This window comes from Eutrigla gurnardus (assembly GCF_963514095.1).
Source record: "Eutrigla gurnardus genome assembly, chromosome: 3".
Lineage (NCBI taxonomy): Eukaryota > Metazoa > Chordata > Actinopteri > Perciformes > Triglidae > Eutrigla > Eutrigla gurnardus.
Window position 1 is genome coordinate 32,332,547 of NC_139917.1, and position 21,175 is coordinate 32,353,721.

The following is a 21,175-nucleotide window of genomic DNA, read 5'->3' on the forward strand; positions in this document are numbered from 1 at the left end:
CAGTTACACTTTGAACAAACGCAGATGAAGTGACATCACGTCTGTAGTTCCCACAGCAGAGAAGACACCTTCAACCTCAGGGAGACAACCAGAGGAGGGATCCCTCTCCCAGAATGCATTGCAGTAGATGTCATGTGTTTAGACAATCCATGATCGATGATGCATGTAATCAGAGCGGTATAGCAGATATAATAGTAGAAAAGGATGAAGGGAAGTCTCGGGTCGGTCTCTGTCTGTAGCGTAACTAAGGGCTGGTCCAAGACGAGCCTGAGCCGGCCCTAAGTATAAGGAAAGTCTATACCCACGAGTCTTCTTTCAGACCACTTTATGCGGATCAATGCATTTTGGAGCAGTTATTTTTGCCTATTCTAAAATTGTGCATAAGAATATTGCTGCATAAATACAGGCTCTTAATCTTGTAACTGCATGACTGGAAAGCTGAGACCCACGTGGATCCACGAGGAACAAAAAAATGGATTTTGTTCTAAAAAGATGAAGAAATCTCTCTTTCTCCCCTAATCATAAATAAAAAGGCAGATTATAACCGGAAGTTCACTCGAATTCTCACCCGTGTGGTTTTATTTTGAAATCTATGGCAGGAAGTGCCCTCCACTGACTCCATGCAGCTTGACGCTGGGGGGGCAACTGGTGGGCTGAACGGCGACAAAGTCACACAATCAGTGACTTTTACGCATAAAGTGATGAGGGGGAACCACGTCGTCACGCAGCGGAGCCTCGGGATTATAAAACGGGATTATCACATGATTGTGTTCGACGGTCTACAGTGACGCAACCTATGAGTTGATCAATGAGGAACAAGTGACAGTCAGAGGAGGAAGACGTGACGCGTGATGGAGAAACTCAAACAGACAGCTTTCTTTTTTCCTGCTTTATGAGAAGAGAAATCACTTTTATTCATCTCTAACATGCAGAAGAGATGGATGCGCCGGAAGCTGCCCATCTTCATCTTCACCTTCTTCATCGTCCTCTACGTGGATTTCCAATTACGCACCAGCAGCCCCCCCAAACTCGGCGCGGCTCAGCGGCGCGCGTCCCCCGGCGCGCTCCACCACCGCTCCATCCAGCAGCAGCAGCAGGAGACTCCGTCCCCGGCCAAGGGGCGCGCGCAGCAGCACCCGGGTAGGGACAGCGGACGCTCGATCCCCGAGGGCGCGCATGTGACCCCCCCTGAGGGCGCACCACATGTGACCCGGCAGAAACTGAAGCTGGACGACATCTTCATCGCAGTGAAGACCACCGGGCGGTTCCACCAGACGCGTCTCGCGCTCCTGTTGGAGACGTGGATCTCCAGGACCAGGACGCACGTGAGTGTCTGTTCTGGTCACCGCAAACCTTCTCTGAGAGAAGAACCCCTGAACGTGTTTAAAGTCAGTACATTAGGTGAAACACTAACTTTCCTGCGTTTGAAGAAGTACAGTTGATGTTGGGGGATTTCTGTCTTTAGTCAACTTTACTGGCAACTGATGGAAAAAGAGTCTAACAGAAACCTTAGAATCTCAAACCGCAGCATCGACTCACTTTAAGGGTTTAGTCAGTTTAAAGAGTTGCGTTTTTGTGTGTGAAAGGTTTGAAATGAGTCAGAAACACAGACTGGGTAAGAAGAGGTCGTTGTCATGGCGACGTCACCCATTGGTTTGTGGATGACAGTTTTGAAGCCTCATTATGGTCGTCACCAGCGCCGTCGTATAGGGGGGAAAGGTGATGACAATTCTAAGGGCCCACAGCCCGCTATAGGGCCCACACACAGCCCCCAGTAGGTGGCAATGAATGTGTAGAGGGGCCCACACCAATATTCTTTCAGGGGGCCCAGAATTCCTAGCAACTGCCCTGGTCGTCACCATCTTGGATTCTTGCAACCAGTGAAGGAAGTGACCATATTTGGACTGTGGAGGAGCAACGGGTGGATCAGAGCAGCACCCCGAGCACCTTTACTGGATCTGGATCGATGTGGATTCTTGTGTGAAGCTGCTAACAAAGTTAGCTTCTATAATTCAAATTCAAGTGTTAAAATCATCCTAGTAGCTAACTAGCATTGGTAGTGTGGTAGCGACCTGTCAATCAGCAGGTAAGCCCCGCCCCTAAAGCATCCCCTGCTTTCTGGTCTGGTGGACTCTAAATGGACCATAATGTACTAAATGAACATCATGCTGGATTGAAGAAGACTTGAAACTAGAGATTGAGACCATAAACTCATGTTTACAATGTTTACTGAGATAATACATCAAGAGAGAAGTAGGACCATTTTCTCATAGACTTCTATACAACCAGAGAGGAGTCGCCCCCTGGTGGCCAGCAGAGAGAAGTAGGACCATTTTCTCATAGACTTCTATACAACCAGAGAGGAGTCGCCCCCTGGTGGCCAGCAGAGAGAAGTAGGACCATTTTCTCATAGACTTCTATACAACCAGAGAGGAGTCGCCCCCTGGTGGCCAGCAGAGAGAAGTAGGACCATTTTCTCATAGACTTCTATACAACCAGAGAGGAGTCGCCCCCTGCTGGCCAGCAGAGAGAAGTAGGACCATTTTCTCATAGACTTCTATACAACCAGAGAGGAGTCGCCCCCTGGTGGCCAGCGGAGAGAAGTAGGACCATTTTCTCATAGACTTCTATACAACCAGAGAGGAGTCGCCCCCTGGTGGCCAGCAGAGAGAAGTAGGACCATTTTCTCATAGACTTCTATACAACCAGAGAGGAGTCGCCCCCTGGTGGCCAGCAGAGAGAAGTAGGACCATTTTCTCGTAGACTTCTATACAACCAGAGAGGAGTCGCCCCCTGGTGGCCAGCAGAGAGGATGCAGATTTAAGGACCTTTGCCAGAGGTATCCCACCTGTTAAAAAACCTCTTCTTTAGAGAGTATTCTCTGACTCTGAGAGCCCATTTTTCTTCATCTTTCTCTTTCACTTTTATTCAAAGTTGCTTTGTTGGTGTGAAATAGAAAAATCAGTTGCCGACAAAGCAAAAATTGACAGTCAAACCGGTTTCAACTAGACCTTTTGCTGCTTCAGGAAGAATCAGAATTGTGAACTGATCCTCATGGTTCAGGTTCAACAGACGGGAGGCTTTTATTTAAACACATCAACTGCAAAACCAATGACTTTGTCTTTCAAGTGAATATACACACAAAGGTTGCAAGTATCGAAGCAATACACGAACACACACACAGGAAACCGTGCAGGCAGGCTGTCTGGGCCGAGGGGAAGCGACACCGCTAACAATACTAAAACGGAAGCTGGTCACAGAACAGGAAGTGGAGAGGCAGATTGCAGAACAGACACACACACACACACACACACACACACACACACACACACACACACACACACACACACACACACACACTCAAAAGTCTTTGTCTGTTTTACAGGGTGAAAAGTTGCTTCAAAGCAGCTTCTTTTACAACAAACCTCAGAGCACGAAACTGTCCCCAAAACGGACCGTATGTAAAAACCACGCTAACATAGCTACCACGCTAACATAGCTACCACACTACCAATCCTAGTTAGCTACTAACATGACTTTATACTTAGCTGTAAAGTTGACCTTGAATTATAGAATCAAAATGGATCCAGATCCAGTAAGGGTGCTGATCGGGTTGCATGCTCAGATCCACCCGTCACTCCAAATAGCGTCACTTCCTTTACTGGTTGCAAAATAATCCAAGATGGCGACGGCCAAAATATTGAACTGGAGACTTCAAAACCGAAGACCACAAACCGACGGGGGACGTAACCACGACGACGTTCACTTCTTATTTACAGTCTGTGGTCACATAATAATTTAATCCATTGCTGATATAGAAACATTGATTAGAGCAGCTTTAAACTGCACAACAGCAATGCAACAACAATGCAACAGCAATGCAACAACAATACAACAGCAATGCAACAGCAATGCAACAGCAATGCAATAACAATACAACAGCAATGCAACAGCAATGCAACAACAATACAACAGCAACAACAATGCAACAACAATGCAACAGCAATGCAACAGCAATGCAACAGCAATGCAACAACAATACAACAGCAATGCAACAGCAATGCAACATCAATGCAACAACAATGCAACAGCAATGCAACAGCAATGCAACAACAATACAACAGCAACAACAATGCAACAACAATGCAACAGCAATGCAATAACAATACAACAGCAATGCAACAGCAATGCAACAACAATACAACAGCAACAACAATGCAACAACAATGCAACAGCAATGCAACATCAATGCAAAAACAATGCAACAGCAATGCAACAACAATACAACAGCAACAACAATGCAACAACAATGCAACAGCAATGCAACAACAATACAACAGCAATGCAACAGCAATGCAACAACAATACAACAGCAACAACAATGCAACAACGCAACAGCAATGCAACAACAATACAACAGCAATGCAACAACAATACAACAGCAATGCAACAGCAATGCAACAACAATACAACAGCAACAACAATGCAACAGCAATGCAACAGCAATGTAACAACAATGCAACAGCAATGCAACAACAATACAACAGCAATGCAACAACAATGCAACATTGCCACCTGGAGACTACGGGCTGTCATGGTTACGTGACTGTTGTTTTATGCTAAGCTAAGCCAGTCAGCACATCTCCCCGTCCTCGAGCCTTAAAGCTTCTGGTCCGACTCTTCAATATATTATCACGTTGTAAAAAGGAATAACTTCAGACATTAATGCGTTCTAAATAAAAGATCGGCTTTAATCCCCTCAGAGAAGATAAATCTACACAAATCATTTTTCACTGTTTGCTCAGTTAACTTTGATCATGGCTCCCCGAGGCCGCTGAAACACGGCGACGCTGCCAACGCCAGATTCTCCTCACGCAGTCCGATGGAATGTGAAGTATTGATCAGAATCCTGATCGATCGCACTCGTTCTGTGCCACAAATCTTACTTAATGGCCCTTTAACGGGAACGGCAAAACAAGCAGAGATTTATCTCCTTCTGTCGGACCGCCGGGAAACTTCCTCTTAGACCCCGTTTACGAGGACGTTTCCATGACGACGACCTGTCGCTGCTGCCTCTCCTCACCACAGGGTTAGTTTGAGGTCTGATCAGAGGAGAGGAACTCAGGGGGTCAAAGGTCAAAGTAGGAGTTATGATTTCTTTTATATCGATGCGTACAAACGAGGTCATGCAGCTTTGTTTCGTGATTTATTATTTATTTAATTTGTAAACTGCTGATAAGTAATACGTTTATTAACGTCATCACTTTTTAATGCATTTCCATCAAGACGAAACAAAGATGAAGGTCATGAGAAGAGGCTGAAAGCCCTGGAAGGAAACTAAAAACCTTCAGATTGTAACCGAGTGATCATGTGATGGTGACTTTAATACACTAAAACAAACAAACAACAATCAGGGTTTTAGGTTGATTCTGTTTTTTTGTAATTTGTTTGAAATCTTTGTAGTTTTCTTGTTTTCCTTCAGAAAGACACATGAACACATTTGCAGGTTATTTAGCATCGAACACGCCGCAAAAGTTCAAACCCTCCTGGATTTTATTCATGTATATTGAATTTGCAGGTTTTCTAACATGGAATATTAATCCTGTAGTGACCTCTCTGATAATTAACTTTACCACCACAAACTAGAGATGGAGACCAGATGATGGAGGACTTTCTTGTGAGTACTGACAATAAGGGGGTTTGTGGGTAGTTTCCAGAACAGAAGTGCTGTCCAAATGTGAATTATTTTAGATATCCAATCACATCCAATCATTCTTCCTCAAGGCCTTGGTGTCTTCATGCGGTATTTTGGAGGATTTTTTTTAACCAGTTCTTATTAATTCCAGAGCTTTGAAATTGTCTAACTTTAGCACCGAACCTGTGAGATTTAAAAAAGCTGATACCAACCAAACTGAGGACGATCCTGAGAAAGAGGGCAGGAACGTAGACTCCAGACCTGAGAGACCACCTGACTCTGTGGATGTTCTTATACACTAGTTATGACACCACGTTTATTACAGATTCATGAGGAGAAAAATGATTCTCCAGCCTCCCAGCTTTCAGATGATATGTATGTTGCTTCTACTGTTGACCCCCTAAAAAACAAAAGATGGATGTCTAAGGGTTAAAGGTCTTTACAATTTTACACCACCAGAGGTCAGTGTTGTACTATCTATCTATCTATCTATCTATCTATCTATCTATCTATCTATCTATCTATCTATCTATCTATCTATCTATCTATCTATCTATCTATCTATCTATCTATCTATCTATCTATCCATCCATCCATCCATCCATCCATCCATCCATCCATCCATCCATCCATCCCCTGGATCCCTTTGGATCATAAATGTGTGTTTGTGGAACCTTGTTTTCGTCACATTGAATTTGCTTCAGTGAAAATGGTATTGATTTGTGTGTGTGCGTGTGTGTGTGTGTGTGTGTGTGTGTGTGCGTGTGTGTGTGTGTGTGTGTGTGTGTGTGTGTGCGTGTGTTTGTGTGTGTGTGTGTGTGTGTGTGTGTGTGTGTGTGTGTGTGTTTGTGTGTGTGTGTTTGTGTGTGTGTGTGTGTGTTCAGACGTTCATCTTCACGGACGTCGAGGACGAGGATTTGAGTTTGGAAGGTAAACCGTCGTCTTGTATCTCATTTACACACACGGCCTCACAGTTAATCAATACTGACGGTGTAGTCACGTGAGAACCTGTCTGTCTGCCTGTCTGTCCAGGTTACAACATGGTGGTAACGAGCTGCCAGTCGGATCACAGCCAGCAGGCTCTGTCCTGCAAGATGTCTGCCGAGTACGACGGCTTCATGGCCTCAGACAAGAGGTGAGACAGGTTAAAGGGCTGTCTGTCATCCCGCCCTCACTGCAGTTAGAGATCAACATCTTTAGTGTTGAGTGTGTTACGGCAGCAGGTGGTGAGACAGGTCTCTGCAGACAGACAACACCACGGTTACACCTCAGCATTACAATGTTTACTGAGATAATACATCAAGAGAGAAGTAGGACCATTTTCTCATAGACTTCTATGCAACCAGAGAGGAGTCGCCCCCTGGTGGCCAGCAGAGAGAAGTAGGACCATTTTCTCATAGACTTCTATACAACTAGAGAGGAGTCGCCCCCTGGTGGCCAGCAGAGAGAAGTAGGACCATTTTCTCATAGACTCCTATACAACCAGAGAGGAGTCGCCCCCTGGTGGCCAGCAGAGAGAAGAAGGACCATTTTCTCATAGACTTCAATACAATCAGAGAGGAGTCGCCCCCTGGTGGCCAGCAGAGAGAATGGATGGATGGATCATGGCATTGGCTTGACTTTACACGACCGGAAGTTGCCTCCTGGTAAATAAAAAAGGTTTGCCCATGTCAACTTAAAGGTTTGTGCCTGCTGCCCCCATGTGGACAAAGAAATCAAACAGATTACAGATTTAAACATTTTTTTATAGGATATTCAGAAGGACGTCATGCTCCCTCCGTGTGTGGGGTTTACTGAGCTTCTCTTTTCTCATTCATACGGCGATTTCAGCTCGTAACTCTCTGCCACCAGCATCGTTACTTAATGTAACAACCATAAAAACATGAAAGTAGAGGATAAGCAGCACTTTTAGGCCACATCCTTTTATTGTACTCGGTTTCAGTGAGGCTGCTTCAGGCCGCCGTGCAGCGAACCAAGTGTTGTTGACGTACGGCCATGTTTCCTGATTTGTGGGAAAACACAGTGAGGCTCAGCAGCTTGTGCCTGGCGTGTGACTCAGGCTTCCACTGCTGTCGTGTGGATGCGATGGCAGAGAAGACGGCTGGTTTCGCTTCCAGGAGCCTCTTTGTTGTTTGGACTGAAAAAGGGAAGTGCAGCTGTTCTGTTTGGACGGACGCCGCTCGTGTTGTTGTTGTTGTGCAGCCACGACGCCGGAAACCAGACTTCACTCCGGGACCAGCAGCTCGCTTGGACCTTGAAGAGTCAGGAACGAGACTTCAACTTCATGTCCGGTCGTTAAGGTGCCAGAAGACATCAAACTGCTTTATTACTCTTTATTGGAATTCATTATATTCATGCTAAGAGGACAACAGGATACATTATAGGTGGTTTTTCTGCCTTGTAGGACTTTAATTCTTCTTGGTTGTAAAAAGTGAATCCAATGCCTTAAACTGTCATACTCTCTACTGGCCAACAGGGGGCGACTCCTCTCTGGTTGTATAGAAGTCTATGAGAAAATGGTCCTACTTCTCTCTGCTGGCCACCAGGGGGCGACTCCTCTCTGGTTGTATAGAAGTCTATGAGAAAATGGTCCTACTTCTCTCTGCTGGCCACCAGGGGGCGACTCCTCTCTGGTTGTATAGAAGTCTATGAGAAAATGGTCCTACTTCTCTCTGCTGGCCACCAGGGGGCGACTCCTCTCTGGTTGTATAGAAGTCTATGAGAAAATGGTCCTACTTCTCTCTTGATGTATTATCTCAGTAAACGTTGTAAACATGAGTTTATGGTCTCAATCTCTAGTTTCAAGTCTTCTTCAATCCAGCATGATGTTCATTTAGTACATTATGGTCCATTTAGAGTCCACCAGACCAGGAAGCAGGGGATGCTTTTGAAAGAAAATGTGAAGTCTTTGGGAGGTTTCATGATGTAAAACTCTGATCTGATATCAACAGGAGGAGAGAACATTGATTATATATATATAAATATGTATATTATAGTATAATATATATAACTACATCTTTTTTCTCCTCAGGTGGTTTTGTCACGTGGACGATGATAACTACGTGAACCCGGAGGCGCTCCTCTCCCTCCTCTCGGCCTTTCCCCAGGACGGAGACATCTACGTGGGCAAACCGAGCCTGGACAAGCCCATCACCGCCCACGAGCTGCTGGAGGGCAACGCCACGGTATTCCACACTGTTTATATCATTCAATTCAGAATTGTTCCGGCTAAATACATGCAAACGTCGTTGCTCAACTCACCCTAAACAAAGAGGCAGCAGGTGTTTTGCGTGATCCAGTTAGCTATGTCAGGGACTTCGAGAAAAAGTCGCAGTTACAAATCCGTCTTCTACTTCAGCACCATGGATTCATCAATATACAGCGCGTTTTTTTGTGCGATTAAATTGCATGCCGATATTTATGTTTTCTTTTTTCATCGTGACTGCTTTCGCCAAGCACACAAATATTATTTGGCGAAAAAGTGACTCGATTAAAAGCATCAACCAATCATGTTGGGTGTGTTAAGATATTTTCATGAGGGTTATGAAACATCGAAGCTCCGTAGTCCAAACAACATTTTTGACTTCCGAAGCTATCTTCACTAGAACTTGTTTCCTGCGACTACAGATTCTCACTTCCACCTTCGTCAGTGTGATAGAGGTCGGGCAGACTAGATCGTATCTGTGCTATCAGGGGACCGACCGAGGGGAGGGGGGGGCAGTTTAACAAGGGGCTCTGCAGTCTGGTCATTTTTGCTGACAGTCTCCTACCAGAAGATGTCCCCCCAGAGCCCCGGACCCCGGGATTGGAAACACTAAAAACTGGTCTGACACCCAAACGGACTTTATTTGCAGCGATAACTCGGCGAGGCAGGGTGACCCCTCAGAGAGACATTCATCTCCTCTACGTCCTCCTGCCTCCCGACATTCTGCTTCCTTCTCTTTCTCTACACACATTATTTATTTCTGCTAACCCTCCAGACCCTCAGGAATCCTTCTCTTACAACCTTTTTCTATCCTTGCTTACTTGGTCATATTCTGTCGTTCTTCCTTATTTGTGTTTTACCAACTATTCATATTAATCCAAAATAAGGTCCACCAGGGAGGGCGGGACCTGGCCTCTCTGTATGCAACCATAATATGCAACGATCATAAATGTTCTGTACAAACAGAGAAATAACGGTTCCTAACTGGTTCTTTAAAAGGCTATGTGTTTCCACGAAGAACCATCACCTACTAAAGAACCATTTAATCCTTGGAAGAACTTTTCACTGAAGAACCATTTGAAAGGGGTTCTTTATTGAACCATTTGGGCCCACAAAGAACTTTTTTTTTATTCAGAGAAACTTTTTTTTAAGTTCTTCAAAGAACCAGAAGTGTTTTTGATGGTTCTGTGACACAACTTTGTGGGTTCTTTAAAGAACCTTGGTTGAAAGGTTCTTTGTGGAACCAGAAGTGGTTCTTCTATGGCATCACTCTGAAGAACCACTTTGGGTTCCAGTTAGCACCATCACAGCAGCGTTCAGGCGGATCTCTGCTGATTGGCTAGCAGACGAAGCAGTGAGAGTGTTTTTCCTCTTTCCCAGAATGGAAATGTGAAACCGGTCCGCTTCTTTTGAATTAACAAATTAATTAAATGACATCTTAAACTCCCAAATAGTCTGTCTGTGGTTTAAGTTGATGTCATCATAACTGTCAGGAATTATGGCCAAAACCACAAAACCCACAATGTGGGGAAAAAAAAAAAAAAAAAAATTCTGTCTTGTATTTGTTCTTCCTTCACGCTTTTCTATCCATCCATTGTTCCTTCCTTTTTTAAACGTTCTCTCTGAAGACACTGATTAACTTTAAAACAAGGTGATGTCTCCTTTTATTGGTTTTCTGACAAACAGCAACCGACTGGGGTTAAACACTCAAAATCCATACTCCCACTTTCATTACCTCTATCACCAGGAGGGGTCCTTAGGGGGGTGGATGGACGGATGGAGGGATGTATAGATGGATGGAGGGATGGATGGATGGATGGATGGATGGATGGATGGATGGAGGGATATATAGATGGATGGATGGATGGATGGAGGGATGGAGGGATGGATGGAGGGATGGAGGGATAGATGGATGTATAGATGGATGGACGGATGGAGGGATGGAGGGATAGATGGATGGATGGATGGACGGATGGAGGGATGGAGGGATATATAGATGGATGGATGGAGGGATGGAGGGATAGATGGATGTATAGATGGATGGACGGATGGAGGGATGGAGGGATAGATGGATGGATGGATGGACGGATGGAGGGATGGATGGAGGGATGAATGGATGGATGGATGGATGGATGGATGTTAAGATGGATGATGGATGGACGGATGGATGGATGGATGTATAGATGCATGTATAGATGGATGGATGGATGTATAGATGAATGTATAGATGGATGGTTGGATGGATGTATGGATGAATGTATGGATGAATGTATAGATGAATGTATAGATGGATGGATGGATGGATGTATAGATGAATGTATAGATGGATGGATGTATAGATGAATGTATAGATGGATGGATGGATAGACGAATGTATAGATGGATGGATGTATAGATGAATGTATAGATGGATGGATGGATGTATAGATGAATGTATAGATGGATGGATGGATGTATAGATGAATGTATAGATGGATGTATGGATGGATGTATAGATGAATGTATAGATGGATGGATGGATGTATAGATGAATGTATAGATGGATGGATGTATAGATGAATGTATAGATGGATGGATGTATAGATGAATGTATAGATGGATGGATGTATAGATGAATGTATAGATGGATGGATGGATGGATGGATGTATAGATGGATGGATGGATGGATGGATGTATAGATGGATGTATAGATGGATGGATGTATAGATGGATGGTTGGATGGATGGATGGTTGGATGGATGTATAGATGGATGGATGGATGGATGTATAGATGGATGGATGGATGTATAGATGGATGGATGGATGGATGGATGTATAGATGGATGTATAGATGAATGTATAGATGGATGGATGTATAGATGAATGTATAGATGGATGGATGGATGGATGGATGTATAGATGGATGGATGGATGGATGGATGTATAGATGGATGTATAGATGGATGGATGTATAGATGGATGGATGGATGTATAGATGGATGGTTGGATGGATGGATGGTTGGATGGATGTATAGATGGATGGATGGATGTATAGATGGATGGATGGATGTATAGATGGATGGATGGATGGATGGATGGATGTATAGATGGATGTATAGATGGATGGATGGATGTATAGATGGATGGATGGATGGATGGATGGATGTATAGATGGATGTATAGATGAATGTATAGATGGATGGTTGGATGGATGTTAAGATGGATGATGGATGGATGGATGGATGGATGTTTAGATGGATGATGGATGGATGGTTGGATGGATGGAAGGATGGATGGATGTTTAGATGGATGGTTGGATGTAAAGATGAATGTATAGATGGATGGTTGGATGGATGTTAAGATGGATGATGGATGGATGGATGGATGGATGTTTAGATGGATGATGGATGGATGGATGGATGGATGGATGGTTGGATGGATGTTTAGATGGATGATGGATGAATGTATAGATGGATGGTTGGATGGATGATGGATGAATGTATAGATGGATGGTTGGATGGATGTTAAGATGGATGATGGATGGATGGATGGATGGATGGTTGGATGGATGTTTAGATGGATGGATGGATGTAAAGATGAATGTATAGATGGATGGTTGGATGGATGTTAAGATGGATGATGGATGGATAGATGGATGGTTGGATGGATGGAAGGATGGAAGGATGGATGGATGTTAAGATGGATGATGGTTGGATGGATGTTTAGATGGATGATGGATGGATGAACAGGAAGCATGCAGCACCGTGGTTTTTGTCCTCATGGGAAGGATTTCCAGATCCAAGTGGATCAATGAGTGATTAGTGTCTCATTGGGGATATTGATTGGTGGTAAAACACACACACACACACACACACACACACACACACACACACACACACACACACACACACACACACACAGGGAGACTCCCTGTGTGTGTGTGTGTGTGTGTGGAGGTTGTTAAACTGCAGGACGTCGATGTGTTGTTGGTGATGCAGCTCTTCTTCAGGTGTGTTCACGTCGAAGTAGAATTAAATAAGATCCCGTTGAGTTAAAGTGGATCCCGATTCCCTGAATTACATCCTCCCCCTCTCTCCCCTCCTCCCTTCCCTTTTCAATCTCTCTCTCTCTCATTTCTTGAAATTACTCTCCGTCTCCCTCGTGTCACATTCTCCGCTCTGATTGCATCAATTTACGCAGAAAAATAGATCTTTGCTCCAACTCTTTTTCCCTCCTCTCTTCTTCCCTCAGCTTGTCTCTCCATCCACCGTCGGATGGCTGGTGGAGAAAACAAAAAACGTGAACGCCCGGCTCCCTTGCCATCGCCTCCTCCCCCCATTTTCTTACATCTCACCGACTCTCTTTTTCGATTTCCTGTCACTTTTGTGAGGCTGAGAGGTAGATGAGAGAGAGGGAGGGAGAGAACCTTTACAATTAAACAAAAATTCACAAGGAAATAAATGATATATTATATTTTATATTATTTATATGTAATTCTAAATAATATAATTTATATTATATATAATATTATAATATTTTTTATTATAGATTTTTTATTTATATCTATATCTATATATTTACACACTATATTGCCAAAAGTCTTCACTCACCCATCCAAGTAATTGAAATCGGTTGTTCCAATCACTTCCATGGCCAGCACTGCTCTACTTTATATATAATATATAGAAACATTATTCATATATAATAATATAGACATATATAAATTATTCAAAGGAAATAAATGGAAAAGGAAAGGTAACTTAAAGGAAAGGAATGATGTTTCACACAAAGAGGAAGGAAATAAAAAAATAAAACAGAAAGTCCAAAAGTCCAAAGGATGGAACAGAAACGTTGGAAACAGAATATGTGAAAGAGAGGATAAATAAATAAACGGAGGTAAGTAGAGATGAAGTGAATGTGTTTGAACAAAAAGAAGATTACAGCATCCAGAGACTCTAATGCTGCCGCGGTGACGAACACAATAAACCGTTTTTAACTGAAGGAAATAAACACAAACAAACGGCCGAGTGAGCAGACAACAACGATCCATACATCAGAGCGACCAATCAGCAGGAGTCTGAGGGAAAGCCAGCAGATAGCAGAAAGTAGTGCACTTTATTATTCAGGGTCGGAGAGCGAATCGCTCTCCTGTTCTTCTTATCTGCTACAGACTTTGTTTGTCGGAGCGGAAGATTCTGTCACGATAAAAACAAAAACACCCAAGACAAAGTTGAGGGAAAAAAGGCTTAAAGAGAAACTGTGCTACCTTTTCTGTGGTCGTCCAATCAGTGCTCGGGCATGCTATGGTGACCGACGTGTATGCTAGCGATTAGCATTAGCTAAGTGTATTCTAGGGGTTAGCATTAGCTACGTGTATGCTAGAAATTAGCATTATCTATGTGTATGCTAGCAATTAGAATTAGCTAAGTGTATGCTAAGGATTAGAATAAAATAGGTGTATGCTAGCGGTTAGCATTGACAGGCTAATTGAAAGACTAACGGCTACTTCCTCTTTAACACTTAGCTGTAATGTTGACTTTGAATCATGAAGCTAACTTTGTTAGCAGCTTCAACACCAGAATCCACATGGATCCAGATCCAGTAATGGTGCTGCTCGGGGTGCTGCTCTGATCCACCTGTCGCTCCTCCACAGTCCAAATATGGTCACTTCCTTCACTGATTGCAAAAAAATCTGAGATGATCACTTCCTGTTTCTCGCCTCAGTTGTTGAAACTAGTGATTTAGTTTAATATGTATCAGCATATAATATACAAATATCTGTTTGTGTGTGTGTGTGTGTGTTTGTTTGTGTGTGTGTGCGTGTGTTTGTCGTTCAGAGGGAGGTGCGGTTCTGGTTCGCCACCGGGGGAGCCGGATTCTGTCTAAGTCGGCGTCTGGCGGAGAAGATGTCTCCGTGGGCCAGGTGCTTATAAAAAAGGTTCACATTAGTCCGAGTCCTGGACTCTCCAGGGTTCAGGTTCCATCAGAACTTCCTTTAATGATTTCATGAGTCCATCAAAAACACATTTACTCCAAAATGGTTTATAATTTTATGGCGTTCAATCAATAAAAATAAACTTGAAGAGACTCTTACGACAGCGTATCAGGGCCACTGTAGGAAAAACTAAACTAAACTAAAACGGAGCGGCAGTGAGTTTATTACGATGCTAACAAGCATCTATGCTAGCTAACGTCAAGCCATGAATGTATGTTTCTAATGAATCCATCATTGTGTGTGTGTGTGTGTGTGTGTGTAAATGTATGTGTGTTTATGTGTGTGTGTTCATGCGTGTGTGTGTGTGTGTATGTATTTGTGTGTGTGTGTGTATTTGTGTGTGTGTGTGTGTGTGTATGTGTGTGTGTGTATGTGTGTGTGTCTATGTATTTGTACTTGTGTGTGTGTGTGTGTCTATGTATTTGTGTGTGTGTATGTGTGTCTATGTATTTGTGTGTGTGTGTATGTATTTGTGTGTGTGTGTGTGTGTGTGTGTGTGTATGTGTGTGTGTGTGTGTGTATGTATTTGTGTGTGTGTGTATGTGTGTGTGTGTGTGTGTGTGTGTGTGTGTATGTGTATGTGTGTGTGTGTGTGTGTGTATGTATTTGTGTGTGTGTGTGTGTGTGTGTGTGTGTGTATGTATTTGTGTGTGTATTTGTGTGTGTGTGTGTGTGTGTGTGTGTGTATGTGTGTGTGTGTGTGTGTGTGTATCAGTGGTGTGCGGTTCCAGCAGACCTCGGCGAGGATCCGTCTCCCTGACGACTGCACGGTGGGCTTCATCGTGGAGAAGAGGCTGGGGGTCTCCATGGTCCACTGTCCTCTGTTCCACTCACACCTGGAGAACCTGCTGCTGGTCAGACACAGGAGCCTCCCGCACCAGGTAGGGACTGGCCACAAAAATCACACTGTCTAACGTGCCTCCTTTAATTAGTGATGACTTCCTAATTAAAGAACCGTCCCGACATGGGAAGCTGGTGTCACCGATCAGGAAGGTGTTGCCGGGCTGTAAGTCTCCTCTGCTGAGACACGTAGTGTCTGACCGCAGACAGCTCTTCATGCTCCTAAACAACAAGGACGGAGAGTTTGATCACCGCTTCAGAGTCCGTGTGGATGATTATGTGTTGCTTGCAACTTTGTCCACTGTAAAGTGTTTTGGATGTGGCGAAGAGGGACATCTGATCAGGGCTTGTCCTAGCCGGGTGGGTGAGGTGAGAGGTGATGAGTTGGTCAAGGATGTGGGTGAAACAGGTGAGGTGGAAAAGGCAGGTCAGGGTCCGGGTGAATGGTGCGAGGGAGACATGAAAGAGGGCAGTAGTGTTTAAAATGGCAGGAATGAAGCACATTGATGTCCTGTTTCTACAAGAAACACACAGCGATGTTGGGAACGAGGCAGACTGGAGCAGAGAATGGGAAGGAGGAGTGACCCTAAGCCATCACACCACCCTCAGCTTCCTGTTATCTAGTGGTTTTACTCCAGCCTCTCTGGAGGTCAGGCATGTGGTGGAGGGGAGGTGCCCTTTAGTTAAAGCTCGCTTTGAGCATTTTAATGTGGTTTTTATCAACATCTGCTCCAAACAACGGTACAGAGAGGAAACACTTCTTTGAAAAGGTGAACGATGTTTTAAATAGCGGTGACTCGGAGGATTATTTATTTGTGGGTGGGGATTTTAACTGCACTGAAAATGGATCGCAACCATGCAGAGCCTCATCCAGTATCCCAGCATGCCTTGAGGCAGCTGGTCTCCTCCTGTGACCTGGTGGACATGTGGAGAAGGATGCACACAGGCTGCAGACGGCACACATGGTCCCACGTTAGTGAAAACAGAATATCTTTGGCCAGACTTGACTGTTTTTATGTTTTTAAGCACAGAATTGGTATTGTAAAAATGTGTAGGATTTTACCAGTTGGTTTTACGGACCATTCTTTGGTTTTATGTAGTGCTGTCAATCGATTAAAAAAACCAACTAATTAATCGCACAATTAATCGCTTTCTTTCTTCTTAAGAATAAAGTATGTTATAATGGATATTTAAATGTAAAATGATGGAATTTATGTAGAATCAACACAAAGGAAGTATTTAAATTCAAATACTATTAAATAGCAGCTTTTTTAACTTTAAGCACAGATTCTCTCATGTGAACGACAGATTTCCAAAGAAACCATCAAGGCCATCAAAATTAACTGTCAGCTTGAAAAAGGCATATTTCTTATATTTCTTATTCACTAACAGAACATTTCAAAAAGGTCCACAATAGAACATGTAGATATGGAAACAAGAACAAGGAAATATTCTGCTGTGAAGTCAGAATGATAAATCCTTTTCACTCCATAGAACAACAAGCTTCGTCCTCCTTTACATTCAGCCCGTTACTGAGACAGACCTGTTTACATCGTCAGAGGAAGCAGCACACGCCACATCTAGTGTTTCTCACGCAGACAAATCACCGGGATCATTTAAAAAACTGCTCGGTGATCGCTCGCCACGATCCCCCCCTCCCCCCCCGCTGACGCCGCAGCCTCAGCCAAAATCTTACACTGAACTCCGTTAAAAACGAATGGCTAACGGCTTTGTGGCACAAGTCGTCATAGGTCTTACGTCAGCCGCCACGGGAAGTAAACAAAACACAGCGGCGTTAATTTCGTTAAAAAAGATAACGCGTTAAATATTTCATAATTAACGCAAAGATTAACGCGTTAATATTGACAGCACTAGTTTTATGTAACGTTTTTATCAGAAACATTTGACCTAAAAGCGCCTTTTAACGGCATTTTAACTCTGTTTTAACTGTTGATAAATCTTTCAGAGAGGCTTTTAGCTATTTTTGGAACGATTTTAGACAGAAAAAAGCCGAGTTTGTCAGTCTGAGGCAGTGGTGGGACCATGGAAAGATCCAAATTAAACTCTTATGTCAGCAGCACACTTTCAATGTCACACGTGACATCACCAGATCTATCAGAGATCTGGAGATTGATATTGTGGATCTCGAGTGTGTAAGTGAGTCCACAGGAAACCAAGGACATATGCTGGACACTAAAGTACTGGTCCGGTCCTGGGATCAGAACATAACGGAGATGGATGCTCCATCGGGTTTCTTCTTTGGACTAGAGAGGAGACAAGGTCAGAGGAGACAAATCCACTCTCTGAGACAGACGAGAGCTGACAGCGCCGGGCCTGATTAGGAATAGAGCTGTTGAGTTTTATGCCTCTACAGTAAGTTTAAGACCAAGGAAGAACTGATGGAGGAGGTCTGTGGTGGACTTCCTCAAATGTCCAGAGAGGCTAACTCGCAGCTCGACAGCCCACTGACTTTGCAGGAGCTGTATGCTGCGCTGCAGAGCATGCAGGGAAAAGGCTCCATCGACGGCCTCACTGTTCTATAAGGTTTCTGGAACATCTTGGCCCAGGACATCTTGGATGTTTCTAATGAGAGCCTGGTGTCTGGGTCACTGCCTCTGTCCTGTCGGAGAGCCGTCATCACCCTCTTACCAAAGAAAGGTAACCTACAGGACATCAAAACCTGTCTCTCTCCTCTGCACATTTTATAAAATACTTTCCAAAGTCTTGGCCACGAGACTGAGAGGAACCATGGAGCAGATTCCCCACCGGGACCAGACGTACTGTGTGCCCGGCAGGTATATGGTAGATAATATCTACCTCATTCGGGATGTTTTGGAGGTCTCCAGTTCATTAGGCATAAACACTGGGTTGATCTCATTAGATCAAGAAAAGGCTTTTGACTGCGTTGAACACGGTTTCCTTTGGAAGGTCATGGAGAGGTTTGGGTCTCATAGCCAAGATCAAGGTGCTCTACAGCGACATTCAGAGTGTGCTGTTGGTGAGTGGAGTGAGGGCCTCCCTGTTCTCTCTCAAAGCCTCATATGGAAAAGAGAAGGCTTAAAAAATATCTCGGTATCCACATCGGAAAGAAAAACTGTGAAAACATCACAGAAATAATAGATAGCCAAGTGGAGGTGGGTCCACACACAAATGTCTTTTAGAGGGAGGGTCCTAGTCCTAAACCACCTGGTGGCCAGACTGAGGCTGGATCACAGAGAACATGGATGTGTTTGAACAACAGGGCTCATGAGGAACTGCTGTGCATCGTTCCTCAACTGATTTATTGATTGTACAACTGTTTGTTTGTTTTTAAAGTACTGTTAAATAAATCAAAGAATCTCCTCCTCCTCCCCCTCCCCCTCCTCCTCCTCCCCCTCCTCCTCCTCCTCCTCCAGGTGACTCTGAGTTATGGGATGTTTGAGAACAAGATGAACAGCATCGAGGTGAAAGGAAGCTTCTCGAAGGAGGACGACCCGTCCAGGTTCATCTCCATATGTTGCACATTTTTCACTTATTCAACACAACATACATGTCATCGTAAAGGTGACATAGAGATACCAGATTATGCATAAATTGTTCTCACTCACTTTCCAACAATTTTCATCAAAAAAAGATGTTTTTGAGATTTCAGACAAACAAACAGCTAAAAACAAAATCTCCTTGCTGGAAGGTAAAAATGATGAAGAAGCACAAATATTCCAGTGTTGACGGTCACTGTTCTATTTTTAGTTGCTTCAGCTTTCTTTCCTTTAGCGTCGGTCCAGGTCCATCCTGCTGATGGGGGCTGGAATGCCTGTTGTCATGGTTACCGAGGGTCACTGCAGTCTCTGACCTGAGAGGGTCGTTTAAATAAAGTTATACTTAGTTGTATCAAAGAAAACCCCTGGACTTGAGGACTTCCTGGTTCCTGGTGGTCTCTTGGTTAACACATAGATTGTATAAGTGGACGTCGTCATGGTAACGTCACCCGCTCAATTTGAGCTTAAAACTTGGAGACGAAAGTCAAACATCAGTAACAGTGAGAAGGTTTAATCTCTTCTGTCCTCTGCAGGTTTAAGACCATCCACTGCATCCTGTACCCGTTCACCAGCTGGTGTCCTTGAGATCTCCATAGAGGACTCCAGCTCCCAGACAAGACCTGGGACCTGCAGGACGGACTACTTTTCCTGGTCTGGTCTAAAAGCAGAGAAAACTCCTGGATTTATTGTGATGGAACGGTTTGAGATGCAGTAGAAGTGAAGCCTCGGACAGATCTGCTTCTGCTGGACCTGCTTAGATAGATCAGACGGACTCTGCTGGACTCTGCTGGACTCTGTAAATAAGACTCTTCTTTAGATGTTACAAACAGACGTTATTAGGGGAAGATGTAGTCTCTAATACTGTTTGGGAGGATTTTATTTGATGTGGACGTGAAGCACTTAAGTGGATTTGTTGGATCCTGGTTCGGGTTCCTTCTGTGCGGTGTTTGCATGTTCTCCCCGGGTTCTCCAGGTTCTACCCGGGTTCCTCCTTCAGTCCAAAGACATGCAGGATCAATGAGGTGTGAATGTGATTGATTGTTTGTTTCTTGACAAAACTAAACATGAAATTGTAAATATTTCTTTTAAATTTACATTTATTTTATAACTTTGTTTGGATTTATTTCCTTTATGATCATCTAAATGACTTCTAAAGTTTTTCTATACGACATACAGAGCACATTGATAAGGCAGCAGACAACTGTTCCCTCTGTGTGTGTTGTTATCGGAGCTTCTCCTTCCCTTCGTGACATAGCTGGGTGTGCATGTTTGCATATGTTAGCATCTATTAGCATATGTAAGCTTATGTTAGCGTATGTTAGCATATGTTAGCTTATGTTAGCATATGTGCCCCACTAGCTAGCTCCCATACAGTGGTTACAGCTGATAACGCCGTCCCAACTCATGGCTTTATTACATCAAAGACAGAAATATCACATTTCTTTCAGCGGAGATCTTAAAGGACAAATAAAAGAAATATATAAATATGATGGACGAAATATACAATTATCCCAATAATGGAAATTCACCAGATCGATAGTAAATGGACCTGCATTTATAGTCTTTCGACTCCTTTATTTACATTCACACACGCATCGATGTAGTTTCTACTGTCTGCACCAACATTGAGTTTTTCAGGTGGATTATTTATTATTTGAGTTTGTATTGATTTTGTGTGTGTGTGTGTGTGTTGTTGTGAAGGCGACGGTGTCCTTGTCTGCACATAATCAACCATTCGGACCCCCATTGTCCTCCTCAGTCAGACCTCCTCCCCTCCCTCCTCTTCATCACCCCCTCCCATCTCCTCCTCCTCCTCCTCCTCCTCCTCCTCCTCCTCCTCCTCCTCCTCTCCGTTTACAGGTTTGTACACAATCTCCCGAGGTCGAGAGTTAAAAATGAACTTCCTCTCGGCCCCGTTCGCCTCAGTTGCATCCATTTTTCA

General features: G+C 43.8%; 1 protein-coding gene across 1 annotated transcript; it reads left to right on the forward strand.

The window, feature by feature from the left end:
• Positions 1-639: 639 nt before the first annotated feature.
• Positions 640-20,325, forward strand: mfng (MFNG O-fucosylpeptide 3-beta-N-acetylglucosaminyltransferase). The gene is made up of 8 exons (XM_084002707.1): positions 640-1,325; positions 6,580-6,625; positions 6,728-6,830; positions 8,727-8,880; positions 14,718-14,803; positions 15,591-15,756; positions 19,111-19,196; positions 19,767-20,325. The coding sequence occupies exons 1-8, from the start codon at positions 927-929 to the stop codon at positions 19,816-19,818; spliced, it is 1,092 nt and encodes a 363-aa protein (XP_083858833.1). The 5' UTR covers positions 640-926; the 3' UTR covers positions 19,819-20,325.
• Positions 20,326-21,175: the final 850 nt, after the last annotated feature.

What these genes read in the sequence shown, in the direction of transcription:
- mfng (XM_084002707.1), top strand. Translation starts at nt 927, where the DNA reads ATGCAGAAGAGATGGATGCGCCGGAAGCTGCCCATCTTCATCTTCACC. An exon ending in CGAGGATTTGAGTTTGGAAG is followed by an intron (nt 6,626 to 6,727) that starts GTAAACCGTCGT and finishes CTGTCTGTCCAG; the next exon opens with GTTACAACATGGTGGTAACG. An exon ending in TTCATGGCCTCAGACAAGAG is followed by an intron (nt 6,831 to 8,726) that starts GTGAGACAGGTT and finishes TTTTCTCCTCAG; the next exon opens with GTGGTTTTGTCACGTGGACG.